General features: G+C 41.6%; 1 protein-coding gene across 2 annotated transcripts in view; it reads right to left on the reverse strand.

Annotated features, from left to right (window-relative positions):
* STAT2 (signal transducer and activator of transcription 2) overlaps positions 1-23,050 on the reverse strand; it is a 142,855-nt gene that overhangs the window by 109,069 nt on the left and 10,736 nt on the right. For both annotated transcript variants that reach the window (XM_040425607.1, XM_040425608.1), the window contains exons 3-4: positions 1,865-2,009; positions 1,002-1,097 (exon numbers count right to left, since the gene is read on the reverse strand). In XM_040425607.1, the coding sequence (XP_040281541.1) occupies positions 1,002-1,097; positions 1,865-2,009 (241 nt within the window). The remainder of the gene's footprint in view (positions 1-1,001; positions 1,098-1,864; positions 2,010-23,050) is intronic.

Here is a 23,050-nt window from a genome sequence, read left to right on the forward strand (position 1 = left end):
CAGGTGCGGCTCCAAACACAGAACAGGAGCAGATCTTTCCCTTGTACCTTATGTCTGTGGAGGCTCCATTCCTGGTTTTGGCTCACAATCACGTGTGAATGAGGCTTAACAAAGAAATACAGTTTGATATATAGTTTATATACACCTCATAAGAAGATGTATAGTTCATTGTGTATTATTGGTAGAATCATACAATTAGATTATAACAACTTTTGAAATCTAGTGACTTTTTCTTCATTTTCTGCAAAGACTTAAAGCGAACCTGTCACCATGATTTTGCGCATAGAGCTGGGGACATGGGCTGCTAGATGGCCACTAGCTCATCTGCAGTACCCAGGTCCCACAGCTCTCCGCGCTTTTATTGTGTTAAAAAAACCTTTTGAGTGATATGCAAATTACCTGATATGAGTCCTGTAGCTGGAGATGAGTCAAGCGGAAAGGAGCCCAGCACCGCCCCGCGTCCTCCGAATCTCCTCCTTGCCGGCTGACGTCACAGAGCTGGAGCGCCGAAATCTCGAGATGCGCGAGCTAGCGCATGCGCAGTGTCGGCATCATGTTCATTCCCTGTGCTGGCATCAGCACAGGGAACGAACTACGCATACGCTAGCTCGCGCATCGCGAGATTTCGGCGCTCCAGCTCTGTGCAAGGAGGAGATTCGGAGGACGCGGGGCGGTGCTGGGCTCCTTGACGCTTGACTCATCTCCGGCTACAGGACTCATATCAGGTAATTTGCATATCACTCAAAAGGTTTTTTTAACACAATAAAAGCGCAGAGAGCTGTGGGACCTGGGTACTGCAGATGTGCTAGTGGCCATCTAGCAGCCCATGTCCCCAGCTCTGTGTGCAAAATCATGGTGACAGGTTCGCTTTAAAATGTTTTTCCGAGATTTTTATAGTGATGACCTATGCTCTGGATAGGTCATCAGTATCTGATCGGTGGGGGTCCGACACCCGGTGCCCCCGCCAATCAGCTTTAAAATGCTATTGAAATAAAACATACCTGTGATTCTTGAGAATCTAAAATAATCTGTTTCTCCTTTACTAGAAGTTCACGGATCAGTTCTGCGAGGTGCATTGGATTTTCCTGGTACTGAGACTGCAAAAAGCAACTGGTCAAGTTACCAAACACATCCTCAGGATTAGTTAGCAATCAGATTTCAAATGCTTGCCCCAATCAAAAAAAAAAAGGAAAGATAAATTCTGGTTTCAGCAAATAAAGCTTAATCCCATTATGTGAAAGGACATGCAATATTTTCATATATTCTTATTATATCAATTCCTTACATTTTAGAGTACTTTCACACTTGCGGCAGAGGATTCCGGCACGCAGTTCCATCGCCGGAACTGCCTGCCGGATGCGGCAATCCGGACGCAAACTGATGGCATTTGTCAGACGGATCCGGATCTGTCTGACAAATGCATTGAAATACCGGATCCGTCTCTCCGGTGTTATCCGGAAAAACGGATCCGGCATTAATTTATATAGCATTTTTAAAGGCGTGCGCATGCCGGAACACTTAATGCACTAATACACTTCAATGTAAATTAATGCCGGATCCGGCATGTGTTCTGTATTTTTGGCCGGAGAGAAAACTGCAGCATGCTGAACGGAATGCTCTCCATTCGGAATGCATTAGGGTAAAACTGATCAGTTACTCATAGAGGCTCTGCTCTCTCTGCACTTTGATTGACAGGACCAGGCAGTGAAAACATCATGAAACCTGGCCCCATCAATCAAAGTAGCACTGTATACACATCTTGATATCTTACACATGATTTATATGAAGACCTGCTTGAAGGTTTGCACTGGTCCTAATGTTCAGATGAAGTCTGCAGAACACGTCCAAAACATAAAAAGTATACCTGTACTTTCAGCTTGAAATTACGCATGCTATTAGCCTGCACGACTTCCCGAGCATCTGTAAAGCGGCTGTAATGTATGTCCAGATGTTCAAAAAGATTCTGACACAGAATGGTGGCCAGCGACCAATCTCTTGCTGCCAGCTTCCTGTGATATTGAAAAGAATTACACCATGTCAATGCCCACCGCCATAAGTACAGAACAATATAAACCCTCATTATGGAAACAGCATCTTTTTAAAAAAAAAAAAAAAAATAGCAATAAAAAGCAACATGACAGCTACTCGTTATTATTAAAAAGTGTTAAAAAGCAGGATGTATACATAACCGTGTTTTGGTCTTGTTTCTTCTAATGTGTTCCATGGCATGTGTGTTCTCATTAAAGGGAACCCATCACCATGAAAATGCAAAACAATCTGCAGGAAGCATGTTCTAGAGCAGGAGGAGCTGAGCAGACTGGTATATAGATTTATGGGAAAAGATTCAGTAAAACATGTAATTTATACATTTAAATTCCTGTTTATTCTGGACTGTGAAGTCCCGGAGGCGGTCCTATCAGTGATTGACAGCCTTCCCTCTATGACTGTGTATACACAGACAGCTGTCAATCACTGATAGGACCACTCCTCCCCTTAGTCAAAACATTTATCAGCATTTATCAAAACTGATGTAAAAGGAAAACTGGCTTAGTTGCCCAATCAGATTCCACCTTCATTTTCCAAAGGAGCTCTGAAAAAATGAAAGGCGGAATCTGATTGGTTGCTATGGGCAAGTTAGCCAGTTCTACTTTACACCAGTTTTGCTAAATCTCCCCGTGTGTTTTAATACCTTTCTATCATAGTCAGCATTAACTTTTCCATCAATTTGTGCTAAAACAGCTATTCTGTGGGATCAGACAAGACGAGCTTTGGGTCACTTCACACATCAATGAGCCCTGGGCGCCCATTACCCAACCACTACCACAGCCTCTTCTGCTTAGTCATGTCCTCTAGATACGACTTGACAAACGTCCAGAGCAAGGCCGAAACATCGTCTACTAGTCGGGGAAAAATGCTTATTTCTCCTAAATAAAAATGGACCCATAGTGGATTAAAATGTATAATATCACACGTCTACTTGCCCAATGCCACGATTAATAAACTCCTATTGTGCACTAATTTTTCGAAAGTGGCATGTATACTTTTCCTAACTACCTTTCTACCATCGCCAGCGTTAACTTCTTCAGCAATTTGTGCTACCATAACGCTTATATCATTGGACCAAAGAGACGAGCCTTGGCTTCCCATGTGCATCAATGAGCCTTGAGCGGCCATGACCCTGGTTCACAGATTGTCATTCCATGGACCACTTTTGGTAGGTACTAACCACTGCATACCAGGAACATCCCACAAGACCTGTAGTTTTGGAGATACTTCGACACAGTCATCTAGCCATCACCATATGGCACTTTTCATCGCTCAGATCCTTACACTTGCTCATTTTTCCTGCTTCCCTCCCCATAACCCCTAAGGGTACTATACACGTAGTGAGTCTCATGTGGATTCCCAAAGCAGAAAAACCAAGCAGATCTGGCATAAACCCTCAGCAGCAGCATCTGCATCCAATAGTGCTGCGGATTTCATTTCTGATGTGCTGTGGATTTGCTGCAGAACTCGCCCTCTGCATGACAAAGGGTGAAATCCGCGACAGCCACAAAATAAATCCTCATGCTGCAGATTTAAAAAGCTTCCCTGCGTCAATTTAGGTTTGACACTCTCTGTAGCACGTAGATGAAATGTTTATAATCTCTTTCACTTCACTGCTACTGTCCAACTCTGCGGATTTTTCCCACACAATTCTATTGCGCAAAATATGCAGCGTTCACATTATGTAAGGCGGTACCCATAGGTTAAACCAACAAACTTCAGATTTGGAGTGGATGAAATAAACACCAAACCCGACACAAAACACACAAGTAAATCCACAATACGCTTGTCAGTTGCAGATTTAAACTTTGTTCAAAGTAATGGAAGAACATCTCAACCAATCCGTGAACAACCGGTAAGATAACGGCAATGCTGCATATTTTAAAGTCCGAAAGAAGAAATCTACATCTAAAAAAATCCACAGTATGTAGATTAGGATTGGAAAATCCTACAGACTTGTATCGTATTGTACTGTGCTGCAGACCCACAAGAGATCTGCAACATGTGAATGTACCCCTAAGGTGCCTATTAGAGATGAGCAAAACTATAAAAAATTGGCTTTGGCTGCTTCACCGAAGTTCACAAAGAAATTTAAAAGGGAGTCTGTCACCTACCTGACCGGTTTCAAACAAGTGACATTGTTCAGTGGGGCACAAAGCCGCCATGACACAGATGTTACCCGTGTTTAGTTCTTCAGATGCTTCAAATCGCCCAAAAAGTTGTTTTTATCATATGCTAAGGAGCCGTCGCAAGTGCCCAGGGGCGGAGAGTTTTCTGAAAGTTCCACCGCCTCACTCGCGCCTAACTCCGCCCCTCAGTAAGCTCAGGCCAGCCCTGTGGCTCTGTGACAATATATTTCCCTATAGGCTGTTCGCGCAATACTGCCGGGCCCGGGCATGCGCAGTGTTCTGCCCACTGTGGTCAGAGGCACAGAGATATGCAGTGCGCATGCGCCAATTTCACTCCTGTAACTGGCGCATGCGCACTCCATATCCCTGTCCCTCTGACCACAGTGGGCAGAACACTGCGCATGCCAGGGCCCGGCAGTGATGCGCGAACAGCCTATAGGGAAATATGATGTCACAGAGCCACAGGGCTGGCCTGAGCTTACTGAGGGGCGGAGTTAGGCGCGAGTGAGGCAGGGGAACTTGGCCACTTTCAGAAAACTCTCCGCCCCTGGGCACTTGCGACGGCTCATTAGCATATGATAAAAACAACTTTTTGGGCGATTTGAAGCATCTGAAGAACTAAACACGGGTAACATCTGTGTCATGTCTTTGTGCCCCACTGAACAATGTCACCTGTTTGAAACCGGTCAGGTAGGTGACAGACTCCCTTTAATTAGTACCTAATTACTTCGTCACGAATCGCATTGCATTGTATGTAGTGGGTGCAATGACGGGGAACGGCGATCAAGCTGAATCCCGTCATTGAACAAATGCGGTCACCGGGAGCAGGCAGTTCCGAGAACAGCCCGGTGAAGGCCCCCGGTGGCTGTTCTCGGAATTGCCTGCTCCCGCTGACCGCACTTGTTTTCAGACCGGCTCGCGCACAGGCACAGGTAAGGGCTTACCTGTGCCTCGCCGGACTTGTGAAAAAAGATGGCAGCCTGCATATGTTCGCGGGCGAACAATGCGAACTGGCCGTCACTGCTGTCATGTCTTTCAGACTATTATGATAAGTTCACCTGCTCAGGTTTGTTCTTTAGAGAACCACTGCACACATGGCTGAAAGAAGTCGACATGGCTGTCTGGGTAGAATAGAGAATATGAAGAAAGAGAACGTCGCCATCAGAGGAGATTTAATAGGTATGTAGTTCTGTATTCTCCTGTACATGTGATAGTGCTGAATGTAATATCCACGCAAACATGCCTTTAGCACTGGGGTTGGGGCGTTGGGTTGAGAATTTGACACATGCATTGGGGCTTGAGCCCCAAATCTTTTGAGACCCTAGCAATGCCCCTGCCAGAATGTATGAACATACCCCAAGGCTCAGCTTAAATAAAACTCCTTGTGACGGCTGCATTTCCTGGACTGACTGCTGCTCGTCTGACCTGAACTTCCTACAATAGGCCGCCTGCACACGAGTGCGGGTGAACGTACTTCAGAATCGCACGAATTTCCATGCGGATTTAGATGCATTTCTGAACCACATCCGCTCCAGAATCTGCTAACTATTTTAGCAGTTTCCTTCTTAACTTCAATGGGAAACACAGTTAAAATACACTTGAAAGAAGCAACATATCCCGTCTCAAGCTGATTTGAAATGAGCAGTCTAAAGAAAAAAACGCAACCATGTACATATGGTCATGTTTTACCTACTAAAATCAACAGGAAGAAGTTGATCACCTTTTCTCTGTGTAAAACGGCCATCTTAGGCCCTAATCACACCTCTGTTTCTGTCATAACTCTCAAGAAAAGACAGTCAGTGCTTCTCCCATGAAGATATCTTTGAAGGGTCTGCCGCTAGTGCTTTTGCCTGTTTTTATTGATCTCCCCTCCCCGTGCATCATTTGTATTACATGTGCACTGCAAGGCAGAAAAGGGGACTTACAGAGCATCTTCTACAAATTGGTCGGCAACATGAACCAAAGTTGATGAACACAAACAGCACAAATGCTTTATTCATGGACAAGTAATTAGGTTCTTATGGAATGAGCCAAATATTTTAGCCATTTGAAAATAGCCTCAGGATGATTTCAGACTGTTTTTTTTTTTTTTAAAGGCACTGCATCTTTTTATGGGGGGAGGGGGGTTGGCGGTAAATTACAGCTTCCTCTCCCATTCAATTTAATGAGATGAAAAGCTGTAAATACCCTGATCTGCTCCTACAACACAGAAGGTGAGCACATAAACACTGAATGGGAACACAGCATTCTCGCAAGCACCGAAACCCCTTCAAACACCTGAGGAGGGAGCCAGAAGTCAGACCCCACTAATCTGATACTGATGACCTGTCCATATCATGAATCTGGACAACCCCTGTAAAAGTGTAAAAGTGAATCGTAAGGGCTACAAAAAGCCTCAGAGTAGTCTTAGCTCTAAAGGGTTAAGAGATTACACATCGGCCATGACATGTGATGGAGGGGGGCGTTGTCAGCATAACTATCCCAAAAATGTATCCAGTAAGGCTGAAGGCACACCCTGACCACACATCAGCTTGACAAACAATTCTGCTCTGGCAGTTTCAAAAAAATGTCTCCTAAAGAAAAAATGACAAAAAGCTGAAGGGAATAAATAGACACCACTCGGGTCATTTATCAAACTGCTGTAAAGTACAACTGGCTTAGTTGCCCCTAGCAACCAATCAGATTCCACCTTTCATTTTTGACAGCTCCATTGGAAAATGAAAGGAGGAATCTGATTGGTTGCTATGGGCAACTAAGCCAATTCTACTTTACACCAGTTTGATGAATGTCCCCATGTATATCTGCAACAAAAACCCAACAGATTGTACACATATTGCAGAAAATACACCCAGTCATTTACACTTTTGACTGCCTTTGTGCAATTTTGCATGAAAAAGTTATTTACTGGGACTAAAATGCTTACTCAAGAATATACACAGCACATTAACCCTTTAAGGGATATTCCAGATTCCCATGGATGGGGATCATCCATATCAGATTTAATAGGGTTTTCCGAGATTTTTATACTGATGACCTATCCTGTTTGAGAAGGCAGCGACGCTCCAGTGAGCACTGCGGCCTACTCTCAGCTTTTCCTAGGCCACTGACGACATGTTCATTTCATCCGTCACGTGAGCGTGATACCAAGCACGGCCGCTGCACAATATACAGTACTGTGCTTGGTAAGCTGTGAGTAGGCCGCAGTGCACACAGCTGAAACTACAAATCCCAGCCTGCTCTGTTTACTTTTACGGGAGTTCCTAGAACAGCCATACAAGTGTGCATGCTGGGAGTTGTAGTTTCACCACAGCTGGAGTGCCAGAGGTTGCTGACCGTATCCATATTGTCCATTTTGCAGACAAGAATAGACATTGTGACAATGGATCCGCAAAAAAATGGATGTAACACAGATGTCATCCGTACTTTTTGCGGAGCAGCCGTGTGAATGCACCCTTAAAATTACATGTTAACTATATTCTGTTGGTCAGTATGATTAAGGAGATAACAAATTTATACATTTCCTGCAATATTTTACAAAGATTGCTTTGTGTCGCCATATTCTGACACCCATAACTTTTACTTTTATTTTCTGCCAATAGAGCTCTGTGAGGGCTCATTTTTTTGCTGGGCGAGCTGTAGTTTTTATGCCATCTTGGGATACATGCAACTTTTTGATCATTTTTTATTCTATTTTTTTTTAGAGGCAAGGTGACAAAACAGCGACAATTATAGAAATGTATTTTTTAAAATCTAGTTACCATATTTTTCACTTTATAAAACGCACCAGACTACAAGACGTGCCCCAGGTTTAGACAACAGAAAATTTGAAAAAATATTTTTTTGTTTTCGTTTTTTGGACTTGAACCTGCTATCATTTGATTGGTTGTACTATCCGCGGTAGTACTTTTGTGTCACTGTGTATAGAGATATTTGCTGGCATTTTGCACAAAAAAAGTTCATCAGCTCACCCGCAGCCAGCAAAAGAAGTGCACGAAGCTTGCAATAGAAAAAAATCCTCCAGCACGCTGTTAAAATCCAAGTTTTATTCTGTATACATTAAAAGTACAGGAACATGAGCCATAACAGGTTAACGCGTTTCGCCATCAAGTCTTAGTCATAACCTACTGTTCTACTGATCTACCTTCCTTTAAAAGAGCAAGTATACCATGTATATCATGTATATCAAAGCAAAAAAGGAAGATACATATAAATACAGATGCGGGAATAGGAGCATCCATTCAATATTTAAATATCAAATTATGTCTATGATTTAATCCCTTTGGAATTCTGCTGTTTAACATAAAAATCCAGTAGGATTCACGATTCAATATCTTTATATGCAGTTCACCTCCTCTGCAGGGGTTAACCACTTCCCATCTGGGCCATTTGCCCCCTTCCTGACCAGGCCTAATTTTGCAAAACTGACCTATCTCACTTTATGTGGTAATAACTTTGGAACGCCTTTACTTATCCAAGTCATTCAGAGATTGTTTTCTCGTGACACATTGTACTTCATGATAGTCATAAATTTGAGTCAATATATTTCACCTTTATTTATGAAAAAATCCCAAATTTACCCAAAATTTTGAAAAATTTGCAATTTTCTAAATTTCAATTCCTCAGCTTTTTAAACAGAAAGTGATACCTCATAAAATATTTATTACTTAACATTCCCCATATGTCTACTTTATGTTGGCATCATTTTGGAAATGTCATTTTATTTTTTTAGGACGTTAGAAGGCTTAGAAGTTTAGAAGCAATTCTTCACATTTTTAAGAAAATTGCCAAAACCCACTTTTTAAGGACCAGTTCAGGTCTGAAGTCACTTTGTGGGGCCTACATAGTGGATACCCCCATAAATGACCCCATTGTAGAAACTACACCCCTCAAGTTACTTAAAACCGATTTTACAAACTTTGTTAACCCTTTAGGCGTTCCACAAGAATTAAAGGAAAATGGAGATCAAATTTTTAAATTTCACTTTTTTGGAAGATTTTCCATTTTAATCCAATTTCTTCTTTAACACATCGATGGTTAACAGCCAAACAAAACTCAATATTTATTACCCAGATTCTGCAGTTTACAGAAACACCCCACATGTGGTCATAAACTGCTGTATGGGCACACGGCAGGGCGCAGAAGAAAAGGAACTCCACATGGTTTTTAGATGCCATGTCCCATTTGAAGCCCCCCTGATGCAGCCTTACAGTAGAAACTCCCAAAAAGTGACCCCATTTTGGAAACTAGGTAATAAGGTGCCAGTTTTATTGGTACTATTTTTGGGTACATATGATTTTTTGATCATTAATTATAACACTTTATGGGGCAAGGTGACCAAAAAATTTGTTGTTTTAGCACAGTTTTTATTTATTTATTTTTAAAGTGTTCACTTGAGGGGATCAGTCAAGTGACATTTTTATAGAGCAGATTGTTACGGACGTGGCGATACCTAATATGTATACTTTTTCTTATTTATTAAAGTTTTACCCAATAATAGCCTTTTTGAAACAAAAAAAATATGTTTTAATGTGTCCATGTTCTGAGAGCTATAGTTTTTTTATTTTTTGAGAGATTTTCTTATGTAGGGGCTCATTTTTTGCGGGATGAGGGTACGGTTTTATTGGTGCCATTTTGTGGGACATACGCCTTTTTGATCACTTGGTGTTGCACTTTTTGTGATGTAAGGTGACAAAAATTGCTTGTTTTGACACAGTTTTTATTTTTTTATTTTTACGGTGTTCACCCGAGGGTTTAGTTCATGTGATATTTTTATAGAGCTGGTTTTTACGGACGTGGCAATACCTAATATGTATACTTTTTTTTATTTATTTCACTTTAACACAATTATAGCATTTTTTAAACCAAAAAAATGATGTTTTAGTGTCTCCATGTTCTAAGAGCTATAGTTTTTTTTTATTTTTTGAGAGATTTTCTTATGTAGGGGCTCATTTTTTGTGGGATGAGGTGACGGTTTTATTGGTACCATTTTGTGGGACATACGCCTTTTTGATCACTTGGTATTGCACTTTTTGTGATGTAAGGTGACAAAAATGGCTTTTTTTGTCAGTTATTTATTTTTATTTTTTATGGTGATTATTGGACTGGGTCTATTATGTGATATATTTATAGAGCCGACCGTCACGGACGCGGCAATACCAAATATGTCTATTTTATTTTATTTTTTCTATTTTTTTATTATTTTTTTTATTCCTTACTTGGGGAATTTTTTTTTTTACATGTGAAAACTTAATTTTTTATTTTTTTTTAACATTTTATTTATATTTTTTTTATTTTACACTTTGCGTCCCCCATAAGGTCATACAAGACCTCTGGGGGACATTTAACTTCACTTATTTTTTATTTTTTTTCACTGTTGATTTCTCCTATAACTGGGGCTGACATAGTAGCCCCAGTTACAGGAGAAATGCACCCCCAGAGAGGCTGTACAGCAGAATACAGAGATGTACAGCCTCAGTGCAGGGCTGATCGAGGTCTCTGAAAGACCTCACAGCTCCTGCACTCTCCCGGCTCAGACAGTCACATGTCCTGGAGATCGTGCTGATTAGACTCCAGTGAAAACAGCTGCTGGGTGAGTGTAAATGTTCCGATCTCTCTCTCCTGCTAGCACTAATGAGAGGGAGACAGTACAAGCCTCTCTGAGCGCTGTAACTGCAGATTACAGAGCTCACAACACATGCTCTGGAGACAATGCTGCTGATTTGTCTCCAGTGTAAACAGCTGCTTGTCAGAGCGATCAAAAGCCTGGAGACCAGCAAAAAAGGTCTCAGGGTAAAGCTCCATGTTCTTGGCTGTCAGGAGGGAGCTTAGTCATGGAGTTTCTATGTACAGGGGCAGAGCAGAGGAGGGAAAGCTGCAGGACGTTTTAAAACGTGCTATCAGAAATAGAGATCCACCTCCTGGACGTTTATAGTCAATGGGCAGACGGGAGGTGGTTAAAGACTCTTTCAATGCCTGTAACTTCCAAGCTGGCCACATTGGCCTGCTGTACCTCCCTAAGGCTACTTTCACGCTAGTATATTTGCTGGATCCGGCAGGGTTCAGCAAAAAACGCTTCCGTTACTGATAATGCAACCATCTGCCCGTCATGAACTCCATTGAAAGTCAATGGGGGACGGATCCATTTTTTATTGTGGGTCATGACGGATCCGTCTTGCTCCGCATCCCATGACGGAAAGAAAACCGCAGCAATGAATGGGGACAAAACAGAAGCTTTTTTTTTTCCGGTTTTGAGACCCTATGACGAATCTCAATACCGGAAAATAGAAACGCTTGTGTGAAAGTAGCCTAAAGTGTTTGGACAGCATGGAGATGTTCACCACTTTTACATTAGTCACATCAGTCACAATCCTTGCAGCCGGCTACATAAACCACATTGGTTGCGTTACACTTAATTTATGTTTTTATCTGAGATTACTGCATTACCTGTTTTCATGTGTGAACAGAGCCTACAGTTAGAATGTCCACACCTATAACAAACAGGTCTGCAGTTTAGGTGGACTGTCATTGAATAGACTTGGAGATCCTTTAGACCCTAATGTCGGCGTATTCTGCTCACTATTTTAATGCCAGGGTCTAAAATAGCTTTTAATTCGTCATCCTGAAAAAGGACAGGAAGATATGTGTACAATTTTCGATATCTGTGTGAACTGTTTTTTTGATGATCTCCTGCTGCATGACCAATCAGGTCCTCTCTATCCACGTGTCTGATTTTATCCTATCCTCTGTTTCTCAATCTAAGGCCTTATGCACACGACCGTTGTGTGTTTTGCGGTCCGCAAACCGTGGATCCGCAAAACACGGATGGCGTCCGTGTGCATTCCGCATTTTTGCGGAACAGCACGTACAGCCTTTAATATAACTGCCTATTCTTGTCCGCAAAGCGCGGACAAGAATAGGACATGTTATATTTTTTTTGCGGACCACGGAACGGAGCAATGGGTGCGGAAAACACACGGAGTGCTGTCCGCATCTTTTGCGGCCCCATTAAAGTGAATGGGTCTGCATCCGAGCTGCCAAAACTGCGGCTCGGATGCGGACCAAAACAACGGCCGTGTGCATGAGGCCTAACGTGTAGTGTCTCTAGTTCCTTTTCAAAGGTAATGTTTTCGGTGCAATTGCGGCGTAACTTAATGCCCTCCCCATACGGAATGCTATTTATCACATGCCGGGGGTGGCGTGAGGACGCCAACAGCACACTATTAGCACTAATATCCTTCCTATAGGTTATGACTAAGACTTAATGTCGAAACGCGTCAACCTGTTATGACTCGTGTTCCTGTACTTTTAATGTATACCGAATAAAGCTTTGATTTTAAAAACAGATTTATTTTCTATTTGCTGACGTTCTATTACATCTTGCCAGAGGCCTTCAGAAGGCATGAAACTACGCAGCACCTTGTGACCACTCAGACGTCACGTCGCTTGTGACTGCAGCATCTCAGATAACGGTCAGCTGTATAACAGAGCCGGCACCTGCTATGTAAGTGGGCCACTCCATACATACTCCACGTACAAATGACAGATATGGAAGTCATTTTGCGTTAAGGTGTTCAACCTTTTCCAGAATGTTTTGTTGTGACTTTTCATAGGTATATACATTGATATCCAATTATTCTAGTCAAGATGGATGTTCATTACCTTTAAGAGCCATGCTCGACAATAGTTACAATTTTGTAGGTCTTGAGTAGGCCGAAGTAAGGTCGCACAAAGGTTTCTGCTCTTTAGTGTTATTCTTCTCAAGAAAGTACCAGTCTGAGAAGCCTCCTTGTCTACTTAAAAATTTATGACGGGAGCTAAGATAAGCTCTATGAAGCTGGTGATAATTACCTATACAATTAGGTATTTATTAATAAAGCAAAATATATAATATGTATGTATTCATTTAATGAGCCTTAGTTAGTCCTTAGCATAAGACAATCAGTAGGACATATACAGTTGTGGCCAAAAGTTTTGAGAATTAGATAAATATTGGAAATTGGAAAAGTTGCTGCTTAAAGGGACTCTGTCACCACTTTCTAACCCCCCCTTTTAAAAGTATTGTTCTCTCCATGGCGCCCTTGTGATTACAAAGGTGTTGTTATAACATAAATTCGCCGTCTCGTTTTGATAAAAATACCTTTTATCTAACCTGTCAATCTTGTGGATAAGGTGCCCAGGGCGTTTCTGAAGGTCTGAAGCTGCCGCCCAGCTCCTCCCCTGATCCTTTCAGCGCCGCCTGAATGTAAAGAAATCCGCCTCCGGCTCTCGCTCAGTGCCCCCTCCTCCTTTTCAAAGATCCCGCGCGTGCGCACAGGCCTGTGCCTGATGCGCCTGTGCGGACATTTAGAATCAGCCTCATTGAGCGAAGTGCGCATGCGCGCACTTCGCTCAACCTCCTCATAGGACGAGCACTGCAGCCAGCCACTCAGAGCCTGCGGCTCCATACAGTGCTTGGCAGGCTCTGAGTGGCTGGCTGCAGTGCTCGTCCTATGAGGAGGTTGAGCGAAGTGCGCGCATGCGCACTTCGCTCAATGAGGCTGATTCTAAGTGTCCGCACGGGCGCATCAGGCACAGGCCTGTGCGCACGCGCGGGATCTTTGAAAAGGAGGAGGGGGCACTGAGCGAGAGCCGGAGGCGGATTTCTTTACATTCAGGCGGCGCTGAAAGGATCAGGGGAGGAGCTGGGCACCAACGGCGGCAGCGGCGGGCGGCAGCTTCAGACCTTCAGAAACGCCCTGGGCACCTTATCCACAAGATTGACAGGTTAGATAAAAGGTATTTTTATCAAAACGAGACGGCGAATTTATGTTATAACAACACCTTTGTAATCACAAGGGCGCCATGGAGAGAACAATACTTTTAAAAGGGGGGGTTAGAAAGTGGTGACAGAGTCCCTTTAAGTTTTTATAATAGCAATTTGCATATACTCCAGAATGTTATGAAGAGTGATTAGATGAATTGCATAGTCCTTCTTTGCCATGAAAATTAACTTAATCCCCAAAAAACCTATCCACTGCATTTCATTGCTGTCATTAAAGGACCTGCTGAGATCATTTCAGTAATCATCTTGTTAACTCAAGTGAGAATGTTGACCAGCACAAGGCTGGAGATCATTATGTCAGGCTGATTGGGTTAAAATGGCAGACTTGACATGTTAAAAGGAGGGTGATGCTTGAAATCATTGTTCTTCCATTGTTAACCATGGTGGCCTGCAAAGAAACACGTGCAGCCATCTTTGCGTTGCATAAAAATGGCTTCACAGGCAAGGATATTGTGGCTACAAAGATTGCACCGCAATCAACAATTTATAGGATCATCAAGAACTTCAAGGAAAGAGGTTCAATTCTTGTTAAGAAGGCTTCAGGGCGTCCAAGAAAGCCCAGCAAGCGCCAGGATCGTCTCCTAAAGAGGATTCAGCTGCGGGATCGGAGTGCCACCAGTGCAGAGCTTGCTCAGGAATGGCAACAGGCAGGTGTAAGCGCATCTGCACGCACAGTGAGGCGAAGACTTCTCTCCAAAAAAAAACATCAGGGACAGATTGATCTTCTGCAGAAAGTATGGTGAATGGACTGCTGAGGACTGGGGCAAAGTCATTTCTCCGATGAAGCCTCTTTCCGATTGTTTGGGGCATCTGGAAAAAGGCTGGTCCGGAGAAGAAAAGGTGAGCGTTACCATCAGTCCTGTGTCATGCCAACAGTAAAGCATCCTGAGACCATTCATGTGTGGGGTTGCTTCTCATCCAAGGGAGTGGGCTCACTCACAATTTTGCCCAAAAACACAGCCATGAATAAAGAATGGTACCAAAACACCCTTCAACAGCAACTTCTTCCAACAATCCAACAACAGTTTGGTGAAGAACAATGCATTTTCCAGCACGATGGAGCACCGTGCCATAAGGCAAAAGTGATAACTAAGTGGCTCGGGGACCAAAACGTTGACATTTTGGGTCCATGGCCTGGAAACTCCCCAGATCTTAATCCCATTGAGAACTTGTGGTCAATCCTCAAGAGGCGGGTGGACAAACAAAAACCCACTACACTGCGTGCAGAATTATTAGGCAAATGAGTATTTTGACCACATCATCCTCTTTATGCATGTTGTCTTACTCCAAGCTGTATAGGCTCGAAAGTCTACTACCAATTAAGCATATTAGGTGATGTGCATCTCTGTAATGAGAAGGGGTGTGGTCTAATGACATCAACACCCTATATTAGGTGTGCATAATTATTAGGCAACTTCATTTCCTTTGGCAAAATGGGTCAAAAGAAGGACTTGACAGGCTCAGAAAAGTCAAAAATAGTGAGATATCTTGCAGAGGGATGCAGCACTCTTAAAATTGCAAAGCTTCTGAAGCGTGATCATCGAACAATCAAGCGTTTCATTCAAAATAGTCAACAGGGTCGCAAGAAGCGTGTGGAAAAACCAAGGCGCAAAATAACTGCCCATGAACTGAGAAAAGTCAAGCGTGCAGCTGCCAAGATGCCACTTGCCACCAGTTTGGCCATATTTCAGAGCTGCAACATCACTGGAGTGCCCAAAAGCACAAGGTGTGCAATACTCAGAGACATGGCCAAGGTAAGAAAGGCTGAAAGACGACCACCACTGAACAAGACACACAAGCTGAAACGTCAAGACTGGGCCAAGAAATATCTCAAGACTGATTTTTCTAAGGTTTTATGGACTGATGAAATGAGAGTGAGTCTTGATGGGCCAGATGGATGGGCCCGTGGCTGGATTGGTAAAGGGCAGAGAGCTCCAGTCCGACTCAGACGCCAGCAAGGTGGAGGTGGAGTACTGGTTTGGGCTGGTATCATCAAAGATGAGCTTGTGGGGCCTTTTCGGGTTGAGGATGGAGTCAAGCTCAACTCCCAGTCCTACTGCCAGTTTCTGGAAGACACCTTCTTCAAGAAGTGGTACAGGAAGAAGTCTGCATCCTTCAAGAAAAACATGATTTTCATGCAGGACAATGCTCCATCACACGCGTCCAAGTACTCCACAGCGTGGCTGGCAAGAAAGGGTATAAAAGAAGAATATCTAATGACATGGCCTCCTTGTTCACCTGATCTGAACCCCATTGAGAACCTGTGGTCCATCATCAAATGTGAGATTTACAAGGAGGGAAAACAGTACACCTCTCTGAAAAGTGTCTGGGAGGCTGTGGTTGCTGCTACACGCAATGTTGATGGTAAACAGATCAAAACACTAACAGAATCCATGTATGGCAGGCTTTTGAGTGTCCTTGCAAAGAAAGGTGGCTATATTGGTCACTGATTTGTTTTTGTTTTGTTTTTGAATGTCAGAAATGTATATTTGTGAATGTTGAGATGTTATATTGGTTTCACTGGTAAAAATAAATAATTGAAATGGGTATATATTTGTTTTTTGTTAAGTTGCCTAATAATTATGCACAGTAATAGTCACCTGCACACACAGATATCCCCCTAAAATAGCTAAAACTAAAAACAAACTAAAAACTACTTCCAAAAATATTCAGCTTTGATATTAATGAGTTTTTTGGGTTCATTGAGAACATGGTTGTTGTTCAATAATAAAATTAATCCTCAAAAATACAACTTGCCTAATAATTCTGCACTCCCTGTAATTCTGACAAACTCCAAGAAGTGATTATGAAAGAATGGGTTGCTATCAGTCAGGAATTGGCCCAGAAGTTGATTGAGAGCATGCCCAGTCGAATTGCAGAGGTCCTGAAAAAGAAGGGCCAACACTGCAAATACTGACTCTTTGCATAAATGTCATGTAATTGTCGATAAAAGCCTTTGAAACGCATGAAGTGCGTGTAATTATATTTCACTACATCACAGAAACAACTGAAACAAAGATCTAAAAGCAGTTTAGCAGCAAACTTTGTGAAAACTAATATTTGTGTCATTCTCAAAACTTTTGGCCACGACTGTATATATTACTTTATATTATATTGTTATATATTATGAAGACAACATGTATCCTGTCTCTAATTGCTACAAGTGTCAGAATTAATCCCTATAGCTTTGAATTAAAGCTTCTAAGGTCAAATGTATAGAATACGTTTAATTCAGACTTACATAAGTTAACCCTTTATACTATGATGCAAATAGCTTACACAGCAGTGCCACCTAGGTATGAGTAGGTGACATTACAACAGTAGCAAAAGTGCATTCTGGGTAAGGTTATGATGTCATATTTCTTATCAATAGTCACGCCCATCCGACAATGATTGGAAAGTTCCAAACTAGGAAGGTGTGTCTAACTGATAAATTTGTGATCATAAACCACACAAAGGGAGAGGGGGAGAAGTTGAGTTCTCTAGAGGGGTCCATCAAGATGAAAGCCATGGTGAGATGCGCTATGATGGACCACCCAGCTTTCCTGGGAGCAGAAGTGAGATTCCTACTAGGACTTGGTAAGAGACACAGAGAATGATATTTCATTTTATTAAGACTAATTTGATAGTGTGGGTGAAATAATACCATCTAGATTGGCGAATAAATAAATAAATAAATTAATTGATTATCTTCATATTAAGATGTAGTCTTAGGATATTGTGAGGCTTCATTCTACCTGAAGAAGAATCAAGACTCATAATCTAGCAAAACATTAAATGATTGCTTATATATACAGTACAGACCAAAAGTTTGGACACACCTTCTCATTCAAAGAGTTTTCTTTATTTTCATGACTATGAAGGCATCAAAACTATGAATTAACACATGTGGAATTATATACATAACAAACAAGTGTGAAACAACTGAAAATATGTCATATTCTAGGTTTTTCAAAGTAGCCACCTTTTGCTTTGATTACTGCTTTGCACACTCTTGGCATTCTCTTGATGAGCTTCAAGAGGTAGTCCCCTGAAATGGTCTTCCAACAGTCTTGAAGGAGTTCCCAGAGATGCTTAGCACTTGTTGGCCCTTTTGCCTTCACTCTGCGGTCCAGCTCACCCAAAACCATCTCGATTGGGTTCAGGTCTGGTGACTGTGGAGGCCAGGTCATCTGGCGCAGCACCCCATCACTCTCCTTCATGGTCAAATAGCCCTTACTTTCAAAGTTTTCCCAATTTTTCGGCTGACTGACTTTCATTTCTTAAAGTAATGATGGCCACTCGTTTTTCTTTACTTAGCTGCTTTTTTCTTGCCATAATACAAATTCTAACAGTCTATTCAGTAGGACTATCAGCTGTGTATCCACCTGACTTCTCCTCAACGCAACTGATGGTCCCAACACCATTTATAAGGCAAGAAATCCCACTTATTAAACCTGACAGGGCACACCTGTGAAGTGAAAACCATTTCAGGGGACTACCTCTTGAAGCTCATCAAGAGAATGCCAAGAGTGTGCAAAGCAGTAATCAAAGCAAAAGGTGGCTACTTTGAAGAACCTAGAATATGACATATTTTCAGTTGTTTCACACTTGTTTGTTATGTATATAATTCCACATGTGTTAATTCATAGTTTTGATGCCTTCAGGGTGAATCTACAATTTTCATAGTCATGAAAATAAAGAAAACTCTTTGAATGAGAAGGTGTGTCCAAACTTTTGGTCTGTACTGTATATACAATATGTACACATACCTAGACATAAATACATACACACACATATCTACATATCCACATACATATACACTCATATATATACACACTCACCTAAAGAATTATTAGGAACACCATACTAATACGGTGTTGGACCCCCTTTTGCCTTCAGAACTGCCTTAATTCTACGTGGCATTGATTCAACAAGATGCTGATAGCATTCTTTAGAAATGTTGGCCCATATTGATAGGATAGCATCTTGCAGTTGATGGAGATTTGAGGGATGCACATCCAGGGCACGAAGCTCCCATTCCACCACATCCCAAAGATGCTCTATTGGGTTGAGATCTGGTGACTGTGGGGGCCATTTTAGTACAGTGAACTCATTGTCATGTTCAAGAAACCAATTTGAAATGATTCAAGCTTTGTGACATGGTGCATTATCCTGCTGGAAGTAGCCATCAGAGGATGGATACATGTTCTCATTCTGTTTACGCCAAATTCGGACTCTACCATTTGAATGTCTCAACAGAAATCGAGACTCATCAGACCAGGCAACATTTTTCCAGTCTTCAACAGTCCAATTTTGGTGAGCTTGTGCAAATTGTAGCCTCTTTTTCCTATTTGTAGTGGAGATGAGTGGTACCCGGTGGGGTCTTCTGCTGTTGTAGCCCATCCGCCTCAAGGTTGTGCGTGTTGTGGCTTCACAAATGCCTTGCTGCATACCTCGGTTGTAACGAATGGTTATTTCAGTCAACGTTGCTCTTCTATCAGCTTGAATCAGTCGGCCCATTCTCCTCTGACCTCTAGCATCCACAAGGCATTTTTGCCCACAGGACTGCCGCATACTGGATGTTTTTCCCTTTTCACAGCATTCATTGTAAACCCTAGAAATGGTTGTGCGTGAAAATCCCAGTAACTGAGCAGATTGTGAAATACTCAGACCGGCCCGTCTGGCACCAACAACCATGCCACGCTCAAAATTGCTTAACCACTTCCCATCTGGGCCATTTGCCCCCTTCCTGACCAGGCCAAATTTTGCAAAACTGACATATCTCACTTTATGTGGTAATAACTTTGAAACGCCTTTATTTATCCAAGTCATTCAGAGATTGTTTTCTCGTGACACATTGTACTTTATGATAATCATAAATTTGAGTCAAAATATTTCACCTTTATTTATGAAAAAATCCCAAATTTACCCAAAAATTTGAAAAATTCGCAATTTTCTAAATTTAAATTTCTCTGCTTTTAAAACAGAAAGTGATACCTCATAAAATATTTATTATTTAACATTCCCCATATGTCTACTTTATGTTGGCATCATTTTGGAAATGTCATTTTATTTTTTTAGGACGTTAGAAGGCTTAGAAGTTTAGAAGCAATTCTTCAAATTTATAAGAAAATTGCCAAAACCCACTTTATAAGGACCAGTTCAGGTCTGAAGTCACTTTGTGGGGCCTACATAGTGGATACCCCCATAAATGACCCCATTGTAGAAACTACACCCCTCAAGGTATTCAAAACCGATTTTACAAACTTTGTTAACCCTTTAGGCGTTCCACAAGAATTAAAGGAAAATGGAGATCAAATTTTTAAATTTCACTTTTTTGGCAGATTTTCCATTTTAATCAATTTTTTTCTTTAACACATCGATGGTTAACAGCCAAACAAAACTCAATATTTATTACCCAAATTCTGCGGTTTACAGAAACACCCCACATGTGGTCATAAACTGCTGTATGGGCACACGGCAGGGCGCAGAAGAAAAGGAACTCCACATGGTTTTTAGATGCCATGTCCCATTTGAAGCCCCCTGATGCACCCTTACAGTAGAAACTCCCAAGAAGTGACCCCATTTTGGAAACTAGGGGATAAGGTGCCAGTTTTATTAGTACTATTTTTGGGTACATATGATTTTTTGACCATTCATTATAACACTTTATGGGGCAAGGTGACCAAAAAATTGGTTGTTTTAGCACAGTTTCTATTTATTTATTTTTACAGCGTTCACCTGAGGGGTTCAGTCAAGTGACATTTTTATAGAGCAGATCGTTACGGACGTGGCGATACCTAATATGTATACTTTTTCTCATTTATTAAAGTTTTACACAATAATAGCATTTTTGAAACAAAAAAATTATGTTTTAATGTGTCCATGTTCTGAGAGCTATAGTTTTTTTATTTTTTGAGAGATTTTCTTATGTAGGGGCTCATTTTTTGCGGGATGAGGTGACGGTTTTATTGGTACTATTTTGTGGGACATACACGTTTTTGATCACTTGGTGTTGCACCTTTTGTGATGCAAGGTGACAAAAATTGCTTGTTTTTTTACGGTGTTCACCCGAGGGGTTAGGTCATGAGATATTTTTATAGAGCTGGTTTTTACGGACGCGGCAATACCTAATATGTATATTTTTTTTATTTTTAACTTTTTTTTTTTCATTCCTTACTTGGGGACTTTTTTTTTTTTACATGTGAAACTTTTTTTATTTTTTTATTTTCAACCTTTTATTTTTATTTTTTTTATTTTACACTTTTCGTCCCCCATAAGGTCATACAAGACCTCTGGGGGACATTTGCTTCACTTTTTTTTTTTTTTTCACTGTTAATTTCTCCTGTAACTGGGGCTGATATAGTAGCCCCAGTTACAGGACAAATACACCCCTATAGAGGCTGTACAGCAGCAATCCTGCGCTGTACAGCCTCAGAGCAGGGCTGATCGAGGTTTCTGAGAGACCTCACACAGCTCCTGCACACTCCGGTCACATGACCGCCGGTCCGGAACAGGAAGCGCACAGCGCTTCCTTCTCTGCAGACACAGCGCTCGGTGAGCGCTGTGTCTGCAGCGATCTAGAAGGCAGGGACACCTGGGCACTGTCCCTGCCTTGTCTTAGGGTTGCCCTGCTGTCACTGACAGCAGGCAACCCGATCAGCAGCTGCACGATTAGCGTGCAGCTGCTATTTCTGAAAGGACGTTTTAGAACGTGCTTTCAGAAATAGACGTCCACCCATAGGACGTTTATATCCTATGGGCGGACGTGAAGCGGTTAAATCACCTTTCTTTCCCATTCTGACATTAAGTTTGGAGTTCAGGAGATTGTCGTGACCAGGACCATACCCCTAAATGCATTGAAGCAACTGCCATGTGATTGGTTGACTAGATAATTGCATTAATGAGAAATAGAACAGGTGTTCCTAATAATTCTTTAGGTGAGTGTATATACTGTATATATATATATATATATATATATATATATATATTTCCCCAGTCGTCTCCATGACAGCACAACCTGAGATTGACTTCCTCTGATAGGACAGGAAAAAAACGTATATGTATATTATGAATATGTACCAATAACTAATGATGTAATGGACCCAAAATGAATTGTCACTAAAATTGCCCTATTGTAATTTCCATAGTGCCTGACGAAGGCCAGATGCGTCCGAAAACGTTTGCACAAAAAAATCTCTTGCCGCATATCCATTGAAAAATAAAATCCTTGAAAGAAACCCATTGCTGTGATTTATGTTTTTGATGACAACGGGGCTGGGAACCCTATCTACAGCAGAAAAAAGCAGAACAGCCACAAAGTTTGGTACAAAATCTACAATTTTCATAGTCATGAAAATAAAGAAAACTCTTTGAATGAGAAGGTGTGTCCAAACTTTTGGTCTGTACTGTATATATATATTGATAGAACATTCTTCGCCAAGCTAAGTGATGGATTCCCACAGGAAAGACTTGTTTCAAGTCCTTCCCATTTAAGATATGATCTAGCAAAGATCCCAGATTCCTGTTATTTGTCTTAATAGTCTTACCAAAGTCATATGTGTGAAAATAGTCCAGGATGGGGCGGAAGGATACAGTTATCTCTTCTAAGTTATATCCTTGAATGGATTTGCCCATTCTGGAAGTCATGTGATGTGTAGTTGGTTAGAAGGGGCCGGAATGTATTCAATATTCCATATTGATGTCTAGGATTAGACATGTCCATTTCTTGATATCATGAGATTTCGTCTGAACAGAAGTAATATATATAACTTATGTTCCTATTTGGATATCCTAACCTAATAACAGCTTGGTTATAATGTGACAAGTTATTTCCCCTCACATGTATTGTTAAACCTGTCACCGGGATTTTGTGTATAGAGCTGAAGACATGGGTTGCTAGATGGCCGCTAGCACATCCGCAATATCCAGTCCCCATACCTCTGTGTGCTTTTATTGTGAATAAAAACCGATCTGATACATATGAAAATTAACCTGAGATGAGTCAGAGCTTGAAAATATGACTCTTCTCTGGTCACACAAGTAAGATATGACTCTTTTATGTTAATTTGCA

This window comes from Bufo bufo, chromosome 3 (assembly GCF_905171765.1).
Source record: "Bufo bufo chromosome 3, aBufBuf1.1, whole genome shotgun sequence".
Taxonomy (NCBI): Eukaryota; Metazoa; Chordata; class Amphibia; order Anura; family Bufonidae; genus Bufo; species Bufo bufo.